The sequence below is a fragment of the Eurosta solidaginis genome, chromosome 2, assembly GCF_040869045.1.
Source record: "Eurosta solidaginis isolate ZX-2024a chromosome 2, ASM4086904v1, whole genome shotgun sequence".
Lineage (NCBI taxonomy): Eukaryota > Metazoa > Arthropoda > Insecta > Diptera > Tephritidae > Eurosta > Eurosta solidaginis.
The window spans coordinates 74535955-74557010 of NC_090320.1; the positions used below are offsets into that span (position 1 = coordinate 74535955).

At 42.5% G+C, this 21056-nt stretch overlaps 1 protein-coding gene across 7 annotated transcripts in view; it reads right to left on the bottom strand.

The window, feature by feature from the left end:
• LOC137239928 (haloacid dehalogenase-like hydrolase domain-containing protein 2) overlaps positions 1–21056 on the bottom strand; it is a 218115-nt gene extending 197059 nt beyond the window's left edge. For 3 of the 7 annotated variants that reach the window (XR_010949553.1, XR_010949554.1, XM_067765735.1), the window contains exons 1-3: positions 20570–21052; positions 20219–20515; positions 19947–20166 (exon numbers count right to left, since the gene is read on the bottom strand). Coding sequence is in view for 5 of the 7 variants with exons in the window: in XM_067765735.1 (XP_067621836.1) it covers positions 19947–20166; positions 20219–20515; positions 20570–20712 (660 nt within the window). In the remaining 2 variants the exon portion in view is untranslated. Of the gene's footprint in view, positions 1–19946; positions 20167–20218; positions 20516–20569 lie in introns of all 7 variants that reach the window. The other 4 variants (XM_067765733.1, XM_067765732.1, XM_067765734.1 and 1 more) reach the window with 4 other exon arrangements.

The window sequence follows — 21056 nt, forward strand, 5'->3', positions numbered from 1 at the left end:
ACAGAAATGATGCCGAAAAGGTCCCCCAAATGATCCCGTATTAGTCGAGAAAAAGTCCGAAATGACCCCGACGGGGATCCCGGACGTATCCCGAAAACCATTTAGAAATGATGCCGAAAGGGTCCCCAAATGATCCCGTATTAGTCGAGAAAAAGTCCCAAAATGACCCTGAAGGGATCCCGAACGGATCCCGAAAACCACACAGAAATGATGCCGAAAAGGTCCCCAAATGATCCCGTATTAGTCGAGAAAAAGTCCCGAAATGACCCTGACGGGATCTGGACGGCACCCGAAAACCATCCAGAAATGATGCCGAAAGGGTCCCTCAAATGATCCCGTATCAGTCGAGAAAAAGTCCAGAAACGACCCCGACGGGACCCGGACGGATCCCGAAAACCATCCAGAAATGATGCCGAAAGGCTCCCCAAATGATCCCGTCTTAGTCGAGAAAAAGTCCCGAAATGACCCCGACGGGTTCCGGACGGATCCCGAAAACCATCGAGAAATGATGCCGAAAGGGTCCCCCAAATGATCCCGTATCAGTCCGAGAAAAAGTTCCGAAATGACCCCGACGGGATCCCGGACGGATCCCGAAAACCGTCCAGAAATGATGCCGGAAGGGTCCCCAAATGATCGCGAAATAGTCCCCGAAATGATCCCGGAATAGTCCCCGAAAATGTCCCAAAATAATCCCGACGGAATCCCGGACGGATCCCGAAAAACTATACACAAATGATCCCGGTAGGGTCCCAAAATTATCCCGGAATAGTCCCCGAAAAAGTCCAGAAATGACCCCGGCGGGATCGCGGACGGATCCCGAAAACCCATCCAGAAATGATCCCTGAAGGGTCTCGAGATGACCCAAACGGGATTACAAATAGGGTGAAGATAATTATAAAAACCATGTTAATAAGGCAACAGGCGCGTTGGAGCGAATGAAGAGTTACAAAGAAACATACAGGTAAAAGCTAATAAAAGCGTGCTAATAAAAGCAATTGAAGGAGGGCGGATGGCGGGAGGAGGAGGAGAGTACCACTGATCATTTTTCCAAAAGATACCAAAAATTATTGATTTTAGGACAAAATTTACATTGAGTTATAACAATTTATAGATTTTGCACGAGAGGGGAAAGGGGGGGGGGGGGGGGTGTATCACTGCTCGCTTTGTAAGCCCTCGACTTATTTCACCCATTGAGTTTGTAATATTGGTGAAGGTCAGTATACGTAAAGTTATAATGTGTAAAAATTGTTAAAAAGTAATTATTCGAAGGGGTCGTGTGACCCCCTTTCCATGTTTGAAAAAAATTTCGCTAGTAGACTACTGTCTGTGTCCCAAATTTCATCAAAATCCGTGTAGCCATTCTGGCGTGATTCAGTCGCAAAGACGAAAAAATATAATAATTAAATTATAACTGTTCCTAGGGGGCGGCGACCACACCCCTTTTGAAAAATATATAGCTAGTAGATCCTTCTAGACTATTGGCTATATGTGTGCAAAATTTCATCCAAATCGGTCCAGCCGTTCTTGCGTGATTGAGTCACAAAGGCAAACGTCTGGACAAACATCCAAACATCCAAACATCTAAACATCCAAACATCCAAACTTTGCCATTTATAATATACTAGCCTTTAACCGCGGCCCCGTCCGCAAGGAGAAAATTAAATATATGGGATATTCACGTTAGCCTGCTTATCAAGTTATCTGTTTAAAAAGATGTTTCTGTATAATACATTTTATTTTTGTAATTGAGTAAAAAAAGAACTAAATGAGCTGATAACCTGACAGGATCCCCAAATGATCCCGAAATTATCCAGAAAAATCCACGAAATGACCCCGACGCTATCGCGGACAGATCCCGAAAACCATTTAGAAATGCCACGGAAGGGTCTCCAAAAGTTCCCGGAATAGTCCCAAAAAACCCGAAATGACAACGACACGATTCTAGACTTATCCAGAGAACCACAAAGAAATGATGCCTGAAGGGTACCAAAATGATCCCGAAATACTCCCGAAAAAGTTCCGAAATGACCCTGACGGGCTCCCGGACGGTTCTCAAAAACCATCCAGAAAATATCCAGGAAGGGTCCTTAGGGGATCCACGACGGATCGCGAAAACCATACAGAAATGATTCCGGAAGGGTCCCAAAATGATCCCGTATTAGTCCCGAAAAAGTCCTGAAATGACCCCGACGGGATCCCAGACGGATTCCGAAAACTATCCAGAAATAATGCCGGAAAGGTCCTCAAATGATCCCCTAATAGTCCCGAAATGACCCTGACGGGATCTCGAACGGACTCCTAAATGACCCTGACGGGATCCCGGACAGATCTCGAAATCCATCCAGAAATGATCTTGGAAACCCAAAGTAATCCCGAAACAATATCTGAAAAGTCCAGAAATTACCCCGACCGGATCCCTCACGGATCCCAAAAACTATCCAGCAATGATGCCGGAATTTCCTCAAAAGATCCCCTAATAGTCCCGAAATGACCGAAAACCATCCAGAAATTATGCCGGAAGGGACCCCAAATGATCCCGAATACCATACAGAAATGATGCCGGAAAATACCCCAAATGATCCCCAAATAGTCCCAAAAAAGTTCCGAAATGACCCGGAAGGGATCCCGGACGGATCCCGAAAACCATCCAGAAATTATGCCGAAAGGGTCCCCTAATGATCCGATACCAGTCGATAAAAAGTCCCGAAATAACCCCGACGGGATGCCGGACGGATCCTCAAAATCATATAGAAATGATGCCGGAAGGTACCCCAAATGATCCCGAAATAGTCCCGAAATGACCCCGACGGGATACCGGACGGATCCCGAAAACCATCCAGAAATGATGCCGAAAGCGTCCCAAATGATCCCGTATTCGTCGAGAAAAATTCCCGAAATGACCCCGACGGAATCCCGGACGGATCCTTAAAACCATATAGAAATGATGCCGGAAGGTACCCCAAAGGATCCCGAAATAGTTCCGTAATGAACCTGACGGGATCCCGGACGGATCCCGAAAACCATCTAGAAATGATGCCGGAAGGTACCCCAAATGATCCCGAAATAGTCCCGAAATGACCCCGACGGGATCCCGGACGGATCCCGAAAACCATACAGAAATGATGCCGAAAGCGTCCCCAAATGATCCCGTATTAGTCGAGAAAAAGTCCCGAAATGAACCCGACTGGTTCCCGGACGGATCCCGAAAAGCATCCAGATATGATGCCGAAAGGGTCCCCAAATGATCCCGTATAAGTCGAGAAAAAGCCCCGAAATGACCAAGACGTGATCCCGGACGGATCCCGAAAACCATCCAGAAATGATGCCGAAAGCGTCCCCAAATGGTCCGGATTAGTCGAGAAAAAGTCCCGAAATGACCCCAACGGGTTCCCGGACGGATCCCGAAAAGCATCCAGATATGATGCCGAAAGGGTCCCCAAATGATCCCGTATAAGTCGAGAAAAAGTCCCGAAATGACCAAGACGGGATCCCGGACGGATCCCGAAAACCTTCCAGAAATGATGCCGAAAGCGTCCCCAAATGATCCCGTATTAGTCGAGAAAAAGTCCCGAAATGACCCCGACGGGATCACGGACGGATCCCGAAAACCATCTTGAAATGATGCCGGAAGGTACCCCAAATGATCCCGAAATAGTCCCGAAATGACCCCGACGGGATCCCGGACGGATCCCGAAAACCATCCAGAAATGATGCCGAAAGCGTCCCCAAATGATCCCGTATTAGTCGAGAAAAAGTCCCGAAATGACCCCGACGGGTTCCGGACGGATCCCGAAAACCATCGAGAAATGATGCCGAAAGGGTCCCCAAATGATCCCGTATAAGTCGAGAAAAAGTCCCGAAATTACCAAGACGGGATCCCGGACGGATCCCTAAAACCATCTAGCAATGATGCCGGAAGCTACCCCAAATGATCCCGTATTAGTCGAGAAAAAGTCCAGAAATTACCCCGAAGAAATGATGCCGCAAGGTACCTCAAAGGAACCCGTATTAGTCGAGAAAAAGTCCCAAAATGACCCTGAAGGGATCCCGAACGGATCCCGAAAACCACACAGAAATGATGCCGAAAAGGTCCCCAAATGATCCCGTATTAGTCGAGAAAAAGTCCCGAAATGACCCCGACGGGATCCCGGACGTATCCCGAAAACCATTTAGAAATGATGCCGAAAGGGTCCCCAAATGATCCCGTATTAGTCGATAAAAAGTCCCAAAATGACCCTGAAGGGATCCCGAACGGATCCCGAAAACCACACAGAAATGATGCCGAAAAGGTCCCCAAATGATCCCGTATTAGTCGAGAAAAAGTCCCGAAATGACCCTGACGGGATCTGGACGGCACCCGAAAACCATCCAGAAATGATGCCGAAAGGGTCCTCAAATGATCCCGTATCAGTCGAGAAAAAGTCCAGAAACGACCCCGACGGGACCCGGACGGATCCCGAAAACCATCCAGAAATGATGCCGAAAGGCTCCCCAAATGATCCCGTCTTAGTCGAGAAAAAGTCCCGAAATGACCCCGACGGGTTCCGGACGGATCCCGAAAACCATCGAGAAATGATGCCGAAAGGGTCCCCAAATGATCCCGTATCAGTCGAGAAAAAGTTCCGAAATGACCCCGACGGGATCCCGGACGGATCCCGAAAACCGTCCAGAAATGATGCCGGAAGGGTCCCCAAATGATCGCGAAATAGTCCCGAAATGATCCCGGAATAGTCCCGAAAATGTCCCAAAATAATCCCGACGGAATCCCGGACGGATCCCGAAAACTATACACAAATGATCCCGGAAGGGTCCCAAAATTATCCCGGAATAGTCCCGAAAAAGTCCAGAAATGACCCCGGCGGGATCGCGGACGGATCCCGAAAACCATCCAGAAATGATCCCTGAAGGGTCTCGAGATGACCCAAACGGGATTACAAATAGGGTGAAGATAATTATAAAACCATGTTAATAAGGCAACAGGCGCGTTGGAGCGAATGAAGAGTTACAAAGAAACATACAGGTAAAGCTAATAAAAGCGTGCTAATAAAAGCAATTGAAGGAGGGCGGATGGCGGGAGGAGGAGAGTACCACTGATCATTTTTCCAAAATTGTTTAGATCTCGATCTGTATGAGCCAGATACCAAAAATTATTGATTTTAGGACAAAATTTACATTGAGTTATAACAATTTATAGATTTTGCACGAGAGGGGAAAGGGGGGGGGGGGGGGGGGGGTGTATCACTGCTCGCTTTGTAAGCCCTCGACTTATTTCACCCATTGAGTTTGTAATATTGGTGAAGGTCAGTATACGTAAAGTTATAATGTGTAAAAATTGTTAAAAAGTAATTATTCGAAGGGGTCGTGTGACCCCCTTTCCATGTTCGAAAAAAATTTCGCCAGTAGCCTATTATCTCTGTCCCAAATTTCATCAAAATCCGTGAAGCCGTTCTGGCGTGATTCAGTCGCAAAGACAAAAAAATATAATAATTAAATTATAACTGTTCCTAGGGGGCAGAGACCACGCCCCTTTTGAAAAATATATAGCTAGTAGATCCTTCTAGACTATTGGCTATATGCATGCCAAATTTCATACAAATCCGTCCAGCCGTTCTTGCGTGATTGAGTCACAAAGACAAACGTCTGGACAAACATCCAAACATCCAAACATCCAAACATCCAAACTTTGCCATTTATAATATATATTAGACTAGCCTTTACCCGCGGCCCCGTCCGCAAGGAGAAATTTAAATATATGGGCTATTCGCGTTAGCCTGCTTATTAAGTTATCTGTTTAAAATTTTGTTTTCTGTTTAATGCATTTTATTTTTGTAATTGAGTAAAAAAAAAGAACTAAATGAGCTGATAAACTGATAGGATCCCAAATGATCCCGAAATTATCCAGAAAAAGCTACGAAATGACCCCCACGCTATCGCGGACAGATCCCGAAAACCATCCAGAAATGCCCCGAAGGGGTCTCCAAAAGTTCCCGGAATAGTCCCAAAAAACCCGAAATGACAACACGATTCTAGACGTATCCAGAGAACCACACAGAAATTATCCCTGAAGGTGTTCCAAAATGATCCCGAAAAGGTTCCGAAATGACCCTGACGGGCTCCCGGGCGGATCTCGAAAACCATCCAGGAAGGGTCCCTAAATTATCCCGACATACTCCAGAAAAAGTTCCGAAATGGCTCCGAAGGGATCCACGACGGATCGCGAAAACCATACAGAAATGATTCCGGAAGGATCCCAAAATGATCCCGAAATAGTCCGGAAATGACCCAGATGGGATCCCGCACAGATCCCCAAATGGTCCAAAAACCATCCCGGAAAAGTAACAAAAAATCCCGAAATGGCTCCTACGGTATCCCGAATGGATCCAGAAATGATCTAGGAAGGGTCCCCAAATGATCCCAAAATGGTCCCGAAATGACCCTGATGGATCCGGAAAACCATCAAGAAATTATGCCGGAAGGGTCCCCAAATGATCCCGATATAAAACAGAAAAAGTCACGAAACGACCCCTAGAGGATCCCCAAATGATCCCGTTTTAGCCCCGAAAAGGTTGCGAAATAACCCCGACGGGATCCGGACAAATCCCGAAAACCATCCAGAAATGATGCCGGAAGTGATCCCAAATGATTCCGAAAAAGTCCCGCATTGATTCCGACGGGATCCGGAACGGATACCGAAAATCATCCAGAAGTGATGCCGGAAAGGTCCTCAAATAATCACCTAATAGTCCCGAAATGACCCTTAAGAGGTCCTGGACGGATCCCGTAAACCATCCAGAAATGATCCCGATATAGTCCCGAAATAAAGAAAAATGTTAATAGTGTTGAAGCCAAAGTGTCATACGCAGCGATAACAAAAAATGATGGACAAAAAAAAGAAGTGTTACCAGACATTAGAAAGAATCATCCCCTAATTGTCAAGCCGAATAAAAAGCAAAATATAGAAATAACCAAAACTGACCTAAACTCGAAAGTTGATCCTAAAGGGCTGCAAATAACTAATATAGTAGCAAGGCAAAGCGGAGTTGTTATTGTTGAAAGCGAAAATGACCATGAGCGTGACAAAATAAAAAATGCCATTGAGAACAATCTGGGAAATAACTATGAGGTTAAGATTCCCAAAAAAGTGAAACCAGCAGTCATGGTGACTGGTATAAATTTTAAATATAGCGACGAGGAACTGGTGCAAAGAATTAAACGACAAAACATTTGTTTAAGTGAAACGGACATCAAAATTGTTAAGCAATATGAAGTGAAAAAGAACGCGAAAAACTATTATAATGCTGTGATAGAAATGAATGTTGAAGCGTTCACAAATGTACTAGCTGGAGAGAGGCTTAATGTAGGTTGGGAACGTTGCCGAGTATATGATGCAGTGCAGGTATTGTGTTGTTTTAAATGCAAAGGCTTCAATCACAAAGCGGCTGACTGCAAGGAAAAGGAAGTATGCACAAAATGCTTGGGTGAGCATAAACATACACAATGCATAAAGGATGCAGTAAACAAGTGCATTAACTGCATACGAGCAAACAAGGAGCTGAATCTAGGACTTGACGAAAACCATGATACTCTGGATAGAACTTGTCCCGTATACCAACAAAAGCTAGATGCAAGGAAAAGGAAAGTTGTTTATTAGCAACCAAAGAAAATCCTTACAGCAGCGCAAAAGTCAAAATATTATTTAAATCGAGATAGCAATATATACAACTTGGAATGCATTTATCTTAATATTAGTAGTATCATAGCGAATAAAATCGAGCTGGAACGTCTTATTGAAATAAGAAGACCAAGTATTGTGTTATGTACGGAAACGTGTACAACAGAACATATCTTGGATTCTGAACTTAGTATTCCGACATACAAATGCATTCGTTGCGACTCTCAAAGTAGGCACACTGGCGGTGTTGTCATGTATGTGAATGAAAATATACAATTTAGCATAGTTTGTAATAAAGCTATCAACATGAATGTGTGGTGCATTATTGTAAAAATAAACAAATGCGCGTTAAAATGGAAAATCGGTGTACTATATCACTCACCAAGTAGCAGTGACTCCACCTTTATTACTTATCTAAATGAAATCATCACTGAACATCTCAAGGAGGCGGATAATAATTTAATAATTGGTGATTTTAATATCAATGTAAATGTATCGTCAACATACTCAAACCAGCTAACAAGTTTATTTGCACAAATGGCAATGATACAAAGGATAAACTTCGACACAAGGATAACAGAGTACTCGTCTACAAGAATTGATTTGCTATTCAGTAACAATGATAAAGTTAAAGCAGTAAATATAGGTGAACATCGCATTTCTGACCATGAGACAATCCACTTCGAAGTGCCAACAACAAAGCTTTGTAAAATGAGAAGGTATGCTACTGTTACATGTTGGGAGTACTATAGTGCTGAAAATCTTTTAACTTTGCTACGAACATGCGATTTCAGCTTTATGTCAATTTCCGGAGTAGAAACTAAAACTAAAGCCCTAAACGAAGTTGTAACTGTGGCTATGCAAGCACTGACTTATATAAAGAGGACCCAAATACAGATAAGAAATAAGTGGTACGACCGAGAATTAACAAACCTGCATAAAAGAAAAATAGAATCTTATAAAACTGCTCGAAATACTGGATTTTGGGACGAATATAACGTCATTAAGAAAATATATAAAAGAACCATAATTTATAAAAAAAAGAAATACATGGAAGATAGAGTAAATCATAACAATGGCGATATGAAACGTATGTGGAAGTGTCTAAAAGACCTCGTCGAGCTTAATGATGTTAAAAAACATATCACTAAAATTGTAATTAACGGTGAATGCCTGGAAAATGAATATGATATAGCTAATGCCCTAAATAACTTTTTTATACAAAGTATTGTTGAAATTAATGATAGCATCGAAGAAATTGTAAATGGGGATGAAATAAGCGCAAATCATAGTAATCCATTTGAAACATTTAAATTTACTGACATTGTAGTGGACGATATTATTATTATCACAAAATCACTTAAAAACAAATATGGCGGCGACAAGCTTTTATCGGAGGGTGTCGTTAAAGATGCCATGACATATACTGCTAATTTCTACAAAGACATAATTAACGAATCCTTAAACAGCGGTATTGTACCTAGTTACTGGAAAATTTCAACAATAATACCTGTTGAAAAAGTAAAAAATACAATGAAACCTGAGGAACTACGTCCAATTAACACGTTACCTACAGATGAAAAAATTATGGAGACAGTGGTGAAGGATCAACTTGTGGCATACTTAGAGAAGCACAATGTGATTATCCCAGAACCATCGGGATTCAGGAAGAGCCATTCTTGTGAAACAGCGTTGAATATGGTAATTGCAGATTGGAAAGAAGACATGGCGGACAAAAAATTTACGGTGTCTGTCTTCTTGGATTTAAAACGGGCTTTTGAAACTGTCGATAGATCTGAGCTATTGGACGTTATGTTTAAAATTGGTATAAGAGGAAAGGCTTTGGAATGGTTCCGGAGTTATTTGGGTGACAGAAAACAGAGAACGATAATTGGAAAGGAGGTTTCATCAGTGGTGGATGTTAACATTGGTTTACCACAAGGCTCGGTCTTGGCGCCAATATTGTTTACATTGTATATCAATGATATCAAAAGATGCTTAAAATATTGTAAAATACGTCTATTTGCGGATGATGCATTGCTTATCATAAGTGAAAAATATGCAGAATGTGCCATGCTGAAAGTACAAGAAGACCTGGACTCGCTATACAAATGGTTATGCCTTAGAAAACTGAAATTAAATGTCGAAAAAACTAAGTTCATGATATTTTGTAAAAACACCAATATCATAAGTAACAATAGTTTAAATAATATTACGCTGAAGGTAAAAAACATGGAAATCCAAAGAGTAGACAAAATTAAGTATTTAGGAGTTTTGATTGATGATAATCTAAATTTTGGAGAGCATGTAACTTATCTGGAAAGGAAAATTGCACAGAAAATAGGCTTCATGTATAGAACATGTAAACATATCAGTCAAAGTCATAAAATATTGGTATATCGTTCAATTATTGAACCACACTTTATTTATTGTCCTACTATTCTGCTATTAAGTAATGATATATATATTAAGAAACTTCAAATACAGCAAAACAAGGCAATGCGATTTATTTTAAAATGTCCTCCAAGAACGCCAAAAATTGTAATGCTCAATAGATTAAACTGGCTTAGTATTAAACAGTCAGTTAGTTATTTCACATTGAAATTTATACACCAACTTAGGTTAGGAATGTTACCGAATTACCTGAGTAGTAAAATACATTATAATCATGAAATCCACAATTATGGAACAAGAAATTGCAATAATATAAGACTGCCTAGAATAAGAACTGAGTTCGCCAAAAGGTCTCTTGAATATTTAGGGTATAAAATGTATAATGAGTTACCTTCTGATTTGAAAGACTGTGAAAATATTAGTAAGTTCAAAGAAAAATTGTTTTTATATTGTACGTCACTAAATGTGACATGAGTAGTTATGTTTAATTTCTTATTTTAACCTAAACTAGGTCTTAAAGACCGTAATAATAAATAAATAAATAAATAAAATAAAATGACCCTGACGGGATGTCGAACGCATTCCTAAATGACCCTGACTGGATCCCGGACAGATCCCGAAATCCATCCAGAAATGATCTCGGGAAGGACCCCAAATGATCCCGAAAAAGTCCCGGAATGTTTCCGACGGGATCCTGAACGGATACCGAAAACCATTCAGAAGTGATGCCGGAAAGGTCCTCAAATGATCACCTAATACCAAAATGACCCTGACGACATCCCATACTGATTCCGTAATCCATCCAGAAATGATCTTGGGAAGGTCCCAAAATGATCCCGAAATAGTCTCAGAAAAGTCAAGAAATTACCCTGACGGGTTCCCGGACGAATCCTGAAAGCCATCCTTAAATGATCCCGAAAAAGTCCCGAAATGACCCTGGCGGGATCCTGAAAGGAATCCGAAAACTATCCAGAAATGATGCCGGAAAGGTCCTCAAATGATCCCCTAATAGTCCCGAAATGACCGTGACGGGATCCCGAACGGATCCCAACAACTATCCAGAAATGATGCCGAAAGGGCCCGCAAATGATCCCGTATTAGTCGAGAAAAGGTCCCGAAATGACCCCGACGGGATGCCGGACGGATCCCAAAAACCATCCAGAAATGATGCCGGAAGGGACCCCAAATTATCCCGAAAAAGTCCCGACGGGATCCTGAACGGATACCGAAAACCATCCAGAAGTGATGCCGGAAAGGTCTTCAAATGATCACCTAATAGTCCCAAAATTACCCTGACTGCATCCCGGACAAATCCCGAAATCCATCCAGAAATGATCTTGGGAAGGTCCCTAAATGATCCCGAAATAGTCTCAGAAAAGTCAAGAAATTACCCCTACGGGTTCCCGGACGAATCCAGAAAGCCATCCTTAAATGATCCCGAAAAAGTCCCGAAATGACCCTGACGGGACCCCGAAACGATCCCGAAAATTATCCAGAAATGATGCCGGAAAGGTCCTCAAATGATCCCCTAATAGTCCCGAAATTACCGTGACGGGATCCCGAACGGATCCCGACAACTATCCAGAAATGATGCCGAAAGGGCCCGCAAATGATCCGTATTAGTCGCGAAAAAGTCCCGAAATGACCCCGACGTGATTCCGGACGGATCCCGAAAACCATCCAGAAATGATGCCGGGAGAGCCCTCAAATGATCCCGAAAAGGTCCCCAAATGACCCCGAGGAGATCCCGGACGGATACCGAAAACCATCCAGAAATGATGACGGTAGGTACCCCAAATGATCCCGAAATAGTCCCGAAATGACCCCGTCCGGATTCCGACGGGATCATGAACGGATACCGGAAACCATCCAGAAGTGATGCCGGTAAGGTCCTCAAATGATCACCTAATAGTCCCAAAATGACCCTGACGGCATCCCGGACTGATCCCGAAATCCGTCCAGAAATGATCTTGGGAAGGTCCCAAAATGATACCGGAAATTACCCTGACGGGTTCCCGGACGAATCCTGAACGCCATCCTTCAATGATCCCGAAAAAGTCCCGAAATTACCCTAACGGGACCCCGAAAGGATCACGAAAACTATCCAGAAATGATGCCGGAAAGGTCCTCAAATGATCTCCTAATAGTTCCGAAAAGACCCTGACGGGATCCCGAACAGATCCCGAAATCCATCCAGAAATGATCTTGGGAGGGTCCCAAAATGATCCCGAAATAGTCTCGGAAAAGTCCAGAAATTACCCTGACGGGATGCCGAACGAATCCTGAAAACCAATCTTAAATGTTGCCGAAAAAGTCCCGAAATAACCCTGATGGGACCCTGAAAGGATTCCGAAAACTATCCAGAAATGATGCCGGAAAGGTCCTCAAATGATCCCCTAATAGTCCCGAAATGACCGTGACGGGATCCCGAACGGATCCCGACAACTATCCAGAAATGATGCCGAAAGGGTCCGCAAATGATCCCGTATTAGTCGAGAAAAAGTCCCGAAATGATCCCGACGGGATCCCGGACGGATCCCAAAAACCATCCAGAAATGATGCCGGTAGGTACCCCAAATAATCCCGAAATAGTCCCGAAATGACCTCGTCGGCATCCCGGACGGATCCCGAAAATTATCCAGAAATGATGCCGGAAAGGTTCCCAAATGATCCCCTAATAGTCCCGAAATTACCCTGATGGGATCCCGGACGGATCCCGAAAACCATCGAGAAATTATGCCGAAATTGTTCCCAAATGATCCCGTATGTCGCGAAAATTTCCCGAAATTACCACGACGGGATCCCGGACGGATCCCGAAAACCATCCAGAAATTATGCCGAAAGGAGTTCCCAAATGATCCCGTATTAGTCGCGAAAAAATCCCGAAATGACCCCGACGGGATCCCGGACGGATTCCGAAAACCATCCAGAAATGATGCCGGAAGAGCCCCCAAATGATCCCGAAAAAGTCCCCAAATGACCCCGACGAGATCCCGGACGGATCCCGAAAACCATCCAGAAATGATGCCGGAAGAGCCCCCAAATGATCCCGAAAAAGTCCCCAAATGACCCCGACGAGATCCCGGACGGATCCCGAAAACCATCCAGAAATGATGCCGAAAGGGTTCCCAAATGATCCCGTATTAGTCGCGAAAAAGTCCCGAAATGACCCCGACGGGATCCCGGACGGATCCCGAAAACCATCCAGAAATGATGCCGGAAGAGCCCCCCAAATGATCCCGAAAAAGTCCCCAAATGACCCCGACGAGATCCCGGACGGACCCCGAAAACCATCCAGAAATGATGCCGGAAGAGCCCCCAAATGATCCCGAAAAAGTCCCCAAATTACCCCGATGAGATACCGGACCGATCCCGAAAACCATCCAGAAATGATGCCGGAAGGGTCCCCGAATGATCGCGAAATACTCCCGAAATGATTCCGGAATAGTCCCGAAAATGTCCCAAAATAACCCCGACGGGATCACGGACGGATCCCCAAAACTATACAGAAATGATCCTGGCAGGGTCCCAAAATGATCCCGAAATAGTCCCGAAATTACCCCGGCGGGATCCCGGACCGATCCCGAAAACCATCCGGAAATGATCCCGGAAGGGTCTCGATATGACCCTTACGGGATTACAAATAAGGAGAAGCTAATTAGAAACTGTATGTGCCAGATACCAAAAACTATTCATTTAGGAGAAAATTTATATTGAGTTATAACAATTTATAGATTTTACACCAGGGGGGTGATAAAGGGGGGGGGGGGGGGGGAGGGGGGTGTATCACTGCTCACTTTGTAAGCCCTCGACTTATTTCACCCATTGAGTTTGTAATATTGGTGAAGGAAGTATACGTAAAGTTATAATGTGTAAAAATTGTTAAAAAGTAATTATTCGAAGGGGTCGTGGAACCCCCTTCCCCCTTTCCATGTTCGAAAAAAATTTCGCCAGTAGCCTATTATCTCTGTCCCAAATTTCATCAAAATCCGTGAAGCCGTTCTGGCGTGATTCAGTCGCAAAAACAAAAAAATATAATAATTAAATTATAACTGTTGCTAGGGGCGGAGACCACGCCCCTTTTGAAAACAATATAGCTAGTAGATCCTTCTAGACTATTGGCTATATGCATGCCAAATTTCATGCAAATCCGTCCAGCCGTTCTTGCGTGATTGAGTCACAAAGACAAACGTCTGGACAAACATCCAAACATCCAAACTTTGCCATTTATAATATATATTAGATATATTAGATTCAGAGAAAATACAATTTTCCCAAAATTCGGAACTATAAAAATCGACTTTTGGCCGCAGAACATGGTCATTTAAACCATAGTGCATTGCCCGACTCATTTTCCTTCCGAAACATTGACAAATAAATTTTATTACAGTATTATCAAATGATGTAATCCTAAAATCAACCTCAAAATTGGACGAGCCTCAGTCTGAAAATGAAGACACGTTAGCTCATTCTGCTAGTATAGAAACATCGGACGATGCATCTATTGTCACTACCTCGGAACTGGACGTTTTGATAACATCGGAGGAAACTTCGAGTATAATACAGCCTTCAGATACTGTTGAGAGCATCGAAAACTCAGGATCAAAACAAGCGAACATTATTCCTGTCCTTCAACAAGTCATCAATTTCAACGAACCTTCATCCTGGCCGTGCATTACAGATAACATGAGAATAACTCTGGTTTTGCATGGCCCAGGTTAAGGAAAAAACATCGATTTCAGAAATATCGACAAAAAGGATGGCCGTCGATTTCTTCCTCAGGGGTTTCAGAAAAATTGGCCAACGGTGAAACTGTTGACAGAAATTGGATGATGTATTCTGAGAAAAAAAAATGCCATATTCTACTTTTCCTGCTGCTTATTTGAATGTCAGTCATCTCAAATACCTGCAATCGCCAATCGTCATAAAGGGTTCTCGGATTGGAAAAACGTAGGTCGTATTGAAGACCACGAGAATTCATAGAAAAGTTTTTCTCCAATGTAAAACTTTGGAAGCCAGATTGAGAAACTCAAAATGCATTGATGAACTGCAAAAAGAAATTCTTCTAGAAAAGGAGCGATGGCGTCATATCCTTCGAGCTGTTTTAAATGCTATCATGTTATGTGCCAAAAACAATTTAGCGTTTCGAGGATCGACGACGGAAATCGGCACACAAGAATGTGGAGTGTTTTGGATATCATAGAACTGCTCAGCAAGTACGACAAAACATTAAAAGAGCTCATCTCAGATCATAAAAAGGGAGCAGTTAGCTATTTGTCACCACAAATTCAAAATGAGTTTATCAATTTATTGGGACAGCAAGTTCGGAACGAGATTTTATCAAGGATAAGAAAATCCAAGTATTATGGTTTGCTGTTTGATTGCACGCCGGATGCCTCTCATAACGAACAGTTGACAGAAATAATTCGTTACGTCTACATTGAAAATGGGAGTCTCTATAGAAGAAAGTTTCATTGACTTCATTTGCACGGAAGAAAAAACTGGCGAAGGATTGGCATCTGATATAATGAAGAAATTAGAAGAGGATAAGCTCGAAATTCTAAATGTGAGAGGTCAGGGTTACGATAATGGTGCCAATATGTCGGGTAAAAATTGTGGTGTGCAAGCACAAATACAGGAGGGAAATGATCTCGCGATTTATGTACCATGTGCGAGTCACAGCCTCAATTTGACAGGGGTTCATTCCGCTTCAGTCAATGCAGCAATGAAACAGTTTTCGAAATTGTGGAAAGCATCTTCAAATTTTTTTCACTTTCTACAACTCGTTGCACCATCCTCATGAAAACATTGAAGATTTCAATGAAAGGGCACTCGGAAACACGATGGGCATCAAAAGCTAATGCCGTAAAATCATTGAATTCCCAAATTGAGGCAGTTCTTGGAGTACTTCAAGATATAATCGCCAATCCAAATAATCCTGACACCAAATCATCTGGCGAAAATCTGATCAAAAATATTTATTTAAGGTTTCTTCTTTTCCTCGACGTCTGGGATCAGATATTAAGTTGGGTTGATCGCGTTACGAAAGCTTTGCAAACGAAAAGTTTGACTTTGGAAAAAGCTGCACATTTGATTCAGGGTTTGAAAAAATCACTACAAGAACTTCGCGACACAGAATTCAAAGAAAATTTTAAGCGTGTTTCTACATTAGCTACTAGTCTACTAGCAAGCAATGTCAGCAAGCGGTCAAGGAAGAAAAAATTGGAATTGTATGAAGGAGAAGACGACGCACCCGAAATTCCGGAGAATCAAAAGTTTCGCATTGACATCAACGAGGCAGTTGATAGGTTCATAGTTGAAATTGACTGGAGGTATAAAAAGATAATGGATGTGGCCAATGATTTCGGATTTTTGTCTGGTAAGTCTTTGAAAAATATGAGTAGCACGGAAGTGAATAAAGCAGCGATGGATTTGGCAATCAAATACGAAAAAGACATCAATGGCGCAGAATTTATTGAGGAAATTTCAGATTTCAAGCACGCAGCTTTGTCAATCATCCCTGATCGTCTCGAATCCACGACTGTTATAGAACTACTCCAAATGATTCAAGATTATGGTTTAAAAGCATCATACCCAAACGTTGAAACTGCTTTGAGAATTTTTTCGACGATTCCTGTAACAATCGCTACGTGTGAACGTGGCTTTAGCAAACTCAAACTCGTTAAGAATTATTTGAGATCAACAATGGGCCAAGAAAGATTGTCGAACTTGGCTATTTTATCGATAGAAAACGAAATAGCCAGTAAAATTGATTTCGACGATATTATTGACGAATTCGCTTCTATTAAGTCGAGAAACATTCACTTGTAAATGTTAGAAGAACATTTTTTTAACACAGTATTGTATGGTGAATACTACAGTATTAATATATATATATGCATGAATAATTTGTTCAAAAAAATTTGCCATTTATTCTTATATAGTACAAGTTTTGTTGTCCTGCATTTTGAACAGGGGGCGGGGGAATAACAAGCTTGCCTCGGGCGCCAAAATGCTCACTACGGCACTGCTACACCCCAAAATCTTGAGTGTGACGTTTGATCAGGATCTACTTTTTGGGGAGCATGCAGCCGCAATTGTACCGAAAATCCAGAGCCGTAATAAAATCCTCAAATATCTTGCTGGCAGTACTTTGGGAAAAGATAAATAGACGCTCATTACTACTTACAAAGCAATTGGCCAGCCGATTGCATGCTACGCGTCCCCTATATGGTCGCCAAGCCTTAAAGCTACTCACAGTAAGAAGCTACAGGCCTGCCAAAATACTGCCAGAGCACCATCTACATAATGAGGCGCGAATACTCCCCCATTAGGGAGGGAAATCAGACGCTAACCAAACAGTTCCTCTTGAATACCCAGAAACAACAAATTAGATGGGGTCAAATGGGTCGACCATTTTGAACATCCACGTCGATGGCACTACGCTACCGACTGTCCGACACCCCAAAATCTTGGGTGTGACGTTTGATCAGGATCTACATTTTGGTGAGCACGCAGCCGCAATTGTTCCGAGAATTCAGAGCCGTAACAAAATCCTCAAATCCCTCGCTGGCAGTACTTGGGGAAAAGATAAAGAAACGCTCATGACTACATACAAAGCAATTAGGCAGCCGATTACGTGCTACGCGTCACCCATATGGTCGCCAAGCCTAAAAATCACCCACTGGAAGAAATTACAGGCCTGTCAAAATACTGCTCTCAGAATCGCCACGGGCTGTCTTCCAGAACACCATCTGCATAATGAGGCGAGAATACTCCCCATCAGGGAGAGAAATGAGATGCTGACCAAACAGTTCCTGTTGAATACCCAGAAACCTGGGCATCCCAACAGACATCTGATTGATGAACCAGCACCGCCTAGGAGCTTAAGGAGTCACCTCCGTAAGCATTTTGAGGAAATACGGCACCTGAGAACCCAGCCGTATGAAGTGAAAAAACACAAGCAGGTCCTTGGTGAACTCCATAAACAGGCGTCGGACCTTTATGCCGGGAATTGCCCGGTGAATCCAGTACTTACCGAAAATTATCCAAAACTTGCGGAAGAGGAACGCGTACTCCGCAGGGAAACGCGTGTCACTCTTGCTCAACTTCGTTCTGGATACTGTAACAGGTTAAACTCTTACCTATCCAGAATCAACCCCGACATACAAAATGTATGCCCCGCTTGCAATGTGTCCCCATCTCTTCAATTGTAATGTGGAACCAACGCCTCTAACACCCCTTTCCTTATGGTCCACCCCTGTTGAAACGGCAAGTTTCCTTGGACTCCCGTTAGATTTGTGATCGGTCGCGGCTATTAGGTGGGGCGAGCATTGCTACAACAACAACAACAATACCCAGAAACCTGGGCATCCCACAGGTATCTGATTGATGAGCCAACACCGCCTAGGGGCTTAAGGAGTCATCTCCATAAGCATTATGAGGAAATACGGCACCTGAGAACTCAGCCGTATGAAGCCAAACACAAGCAGGTCTTCAGTGAACTCCACAAGCAGGCGTCGGACCTTTATGCCGGGAATTGCCCGGTGAATCAGTACCCAAAGAACACTACCCAAAAATTGCGGAAAAGGAACGCACACTCCCCAGGAAAACACGAGTCACTCTAGCTCAACTTCGATCTGGATACTGTAACAGGCTAAACTCTTACCTATCCAGAATCAACCCCGACATACAAAATGTATGCCCCGCTTGCAATGTGCCCCCACATGACACCCGTTAGAATGATATTGATGAAAATTTGTGATCGGTCGCACCTATTGGATGGGGCGAAGCACTGCTACAACAACAACAACAACAACATTCACTGCATAGTTAATAAATTCATCATAAAATTTAAAATGATTGTTCTAAGGAATTTGCAGTTCAGTACTTATCGGATATTTGTAAACAGATTGCTTATTTTGATAAATTTTCCAATTATTTATAGTATGGATAGTAGACTGGGTCGATTTATTAACCGACATCGCGCCATCGATTTTTCTATAGGATTTGGGCTCAGGAAAAGAGTTCCACTAGGCATACCCAAAAAAATAATTTTCGAACCTGCGAAAAAAAAATGGCGAAAGGGTCAATTTTTCGCCCAAAACACTCCCCAAAATCCAAAAAATATTATGTTGTAAAAACGTTGGCGATAGCAGTTTAAAAAAAAAAAAATATTTTTTGGGGTTTTGGGGTGTTTTGGTCGAAAAATTGACCCTTTCGCCATTTTTTTCGCATGCTCCAAAATTAATTTTTTGGGTATGCGTAGTGGAACTTTTTTCCTGAGCCCAAATCCTTTCGAAAAATCGATGGCGCGATATCGGTTAACTTTCGTCCATACAAATCGACTCCGGTTAATGAATAGTATATACGTTGTTGTAGCGATAAGGTTTCTCCCCGAAAGCTTTGGGAGTGCTATCGATGTGATGGTCCTTTGTCGGATACAGATCCGGTAAGCTCCGGTAACACAGCACCATTAAGGTGCTAGCCCGACCATCTCACGAACGATTTATATGGCCACATTAAAAATTCAGGTTAGTATATACGTATGTAGTTATAATAATCTCCGGAAATTATGTCACCACTTTTCTGTCTTGTGGAAAGGTTTTGTGGAATTTTATCGATGTTGATGGTCCTTTGTCGGATATAGATCTGCGGTAACAAGCAACATTAAGGCATTAGCCCGAGAATCTCGGGAACGGTGTAGTACGACCAGATGTATCCTTCTAGGCCATACCGCCCAGCTAAATTGATTCAGTTTGGTATTTTATTCGCCTCTTACGATAGGCATACATGTCGCGGGTATATTCTAAGCCACCTAACCCGCTGGGGCTCTTATATAGTATAGTACTTTTTTATGTAAAAAAAATCTAGTACTTACATCTCCTATCATTACACATTCCTCTGGATATACTCCTTCGGGGATGGCATTTTGAAAGAAATATTCATTGGGTTTTCCGATAAGCACAGAACTGGTGGACGCTGCATATTCTAATCCTTTAATAAAAGCTCCTGGGCCTAGCGCTAGACCATCATTTCTCTTGTAGTATTTTCCTTGGTGTATTGCTACAAGACGATTGGTCTTATTGGCTATAAGCAAACTATGGACATAAACATTATTCAACTTTAAAGTATAATAGAACAATCATTTACTTGAAAGCTTTGTTTAAATTTTCATAATGAAATTCTCTGGGCGCCAAACCGACCACTACAGAGTCAAGTTCTCGAGAATCGTCTACAAAATCAAACTCAGAGCGGGCATCTTCGCTTAAAAGAAAAAATGGATTTAATCCCTCGTTTTTAACGTAGTTTGCAGCAGCGGTTAGTGAACTAAAAATTTCGTTTGCTTCCAATTCGAACCCAATCTTCCTCAACCGTTTATGCAATGTTTTTCTCGACTCCTTTGTGGTGTTTGTTACGAATTTAATATGAATATTTTTTTCACGCAGTCTAAAAAAAATATTTTTAAAAATTACTTTAAAGTTTATGCTTTACATTATTTACCGCCTTAAACCTTCCACGGCATTCGGTGTTGGCGAATCTTCAATGTGCAATGTGCCACTCAAGTCAATAAGAGCTGCCTTTATTATCATTTTCTGAAATTTTTGTGGTACCAAGCGATTGCATACAAATTTCAAAGATGACATAAGCTATCATCCGGCGGCAAAATCCTGAGCCAGATAAATAATTTTGCATGTAAATGCAACAACAACGATTTGAGCCAGATAAATCCAGATAGAAGTCTGGTTCAATTTGTGAGCCAGATAATTTGTTAATTACTTCTTTTTAGGTTGGCAACGCGGCCTTTAATACACCTACTTTTTCAAAAATAGATATATCTGCTTAGCCTTTCGCCGTATGAGTTAAATGAAAAACAGCGGCAACATCTGCCTATCACATTTCACGTGTGCGAAAATTTCACGACATCTGCTTCTCAAGTCTCTAAATGATCCAGAGCATTCCCGTGAGAATTGAGCGTGAGCCGGAGCTG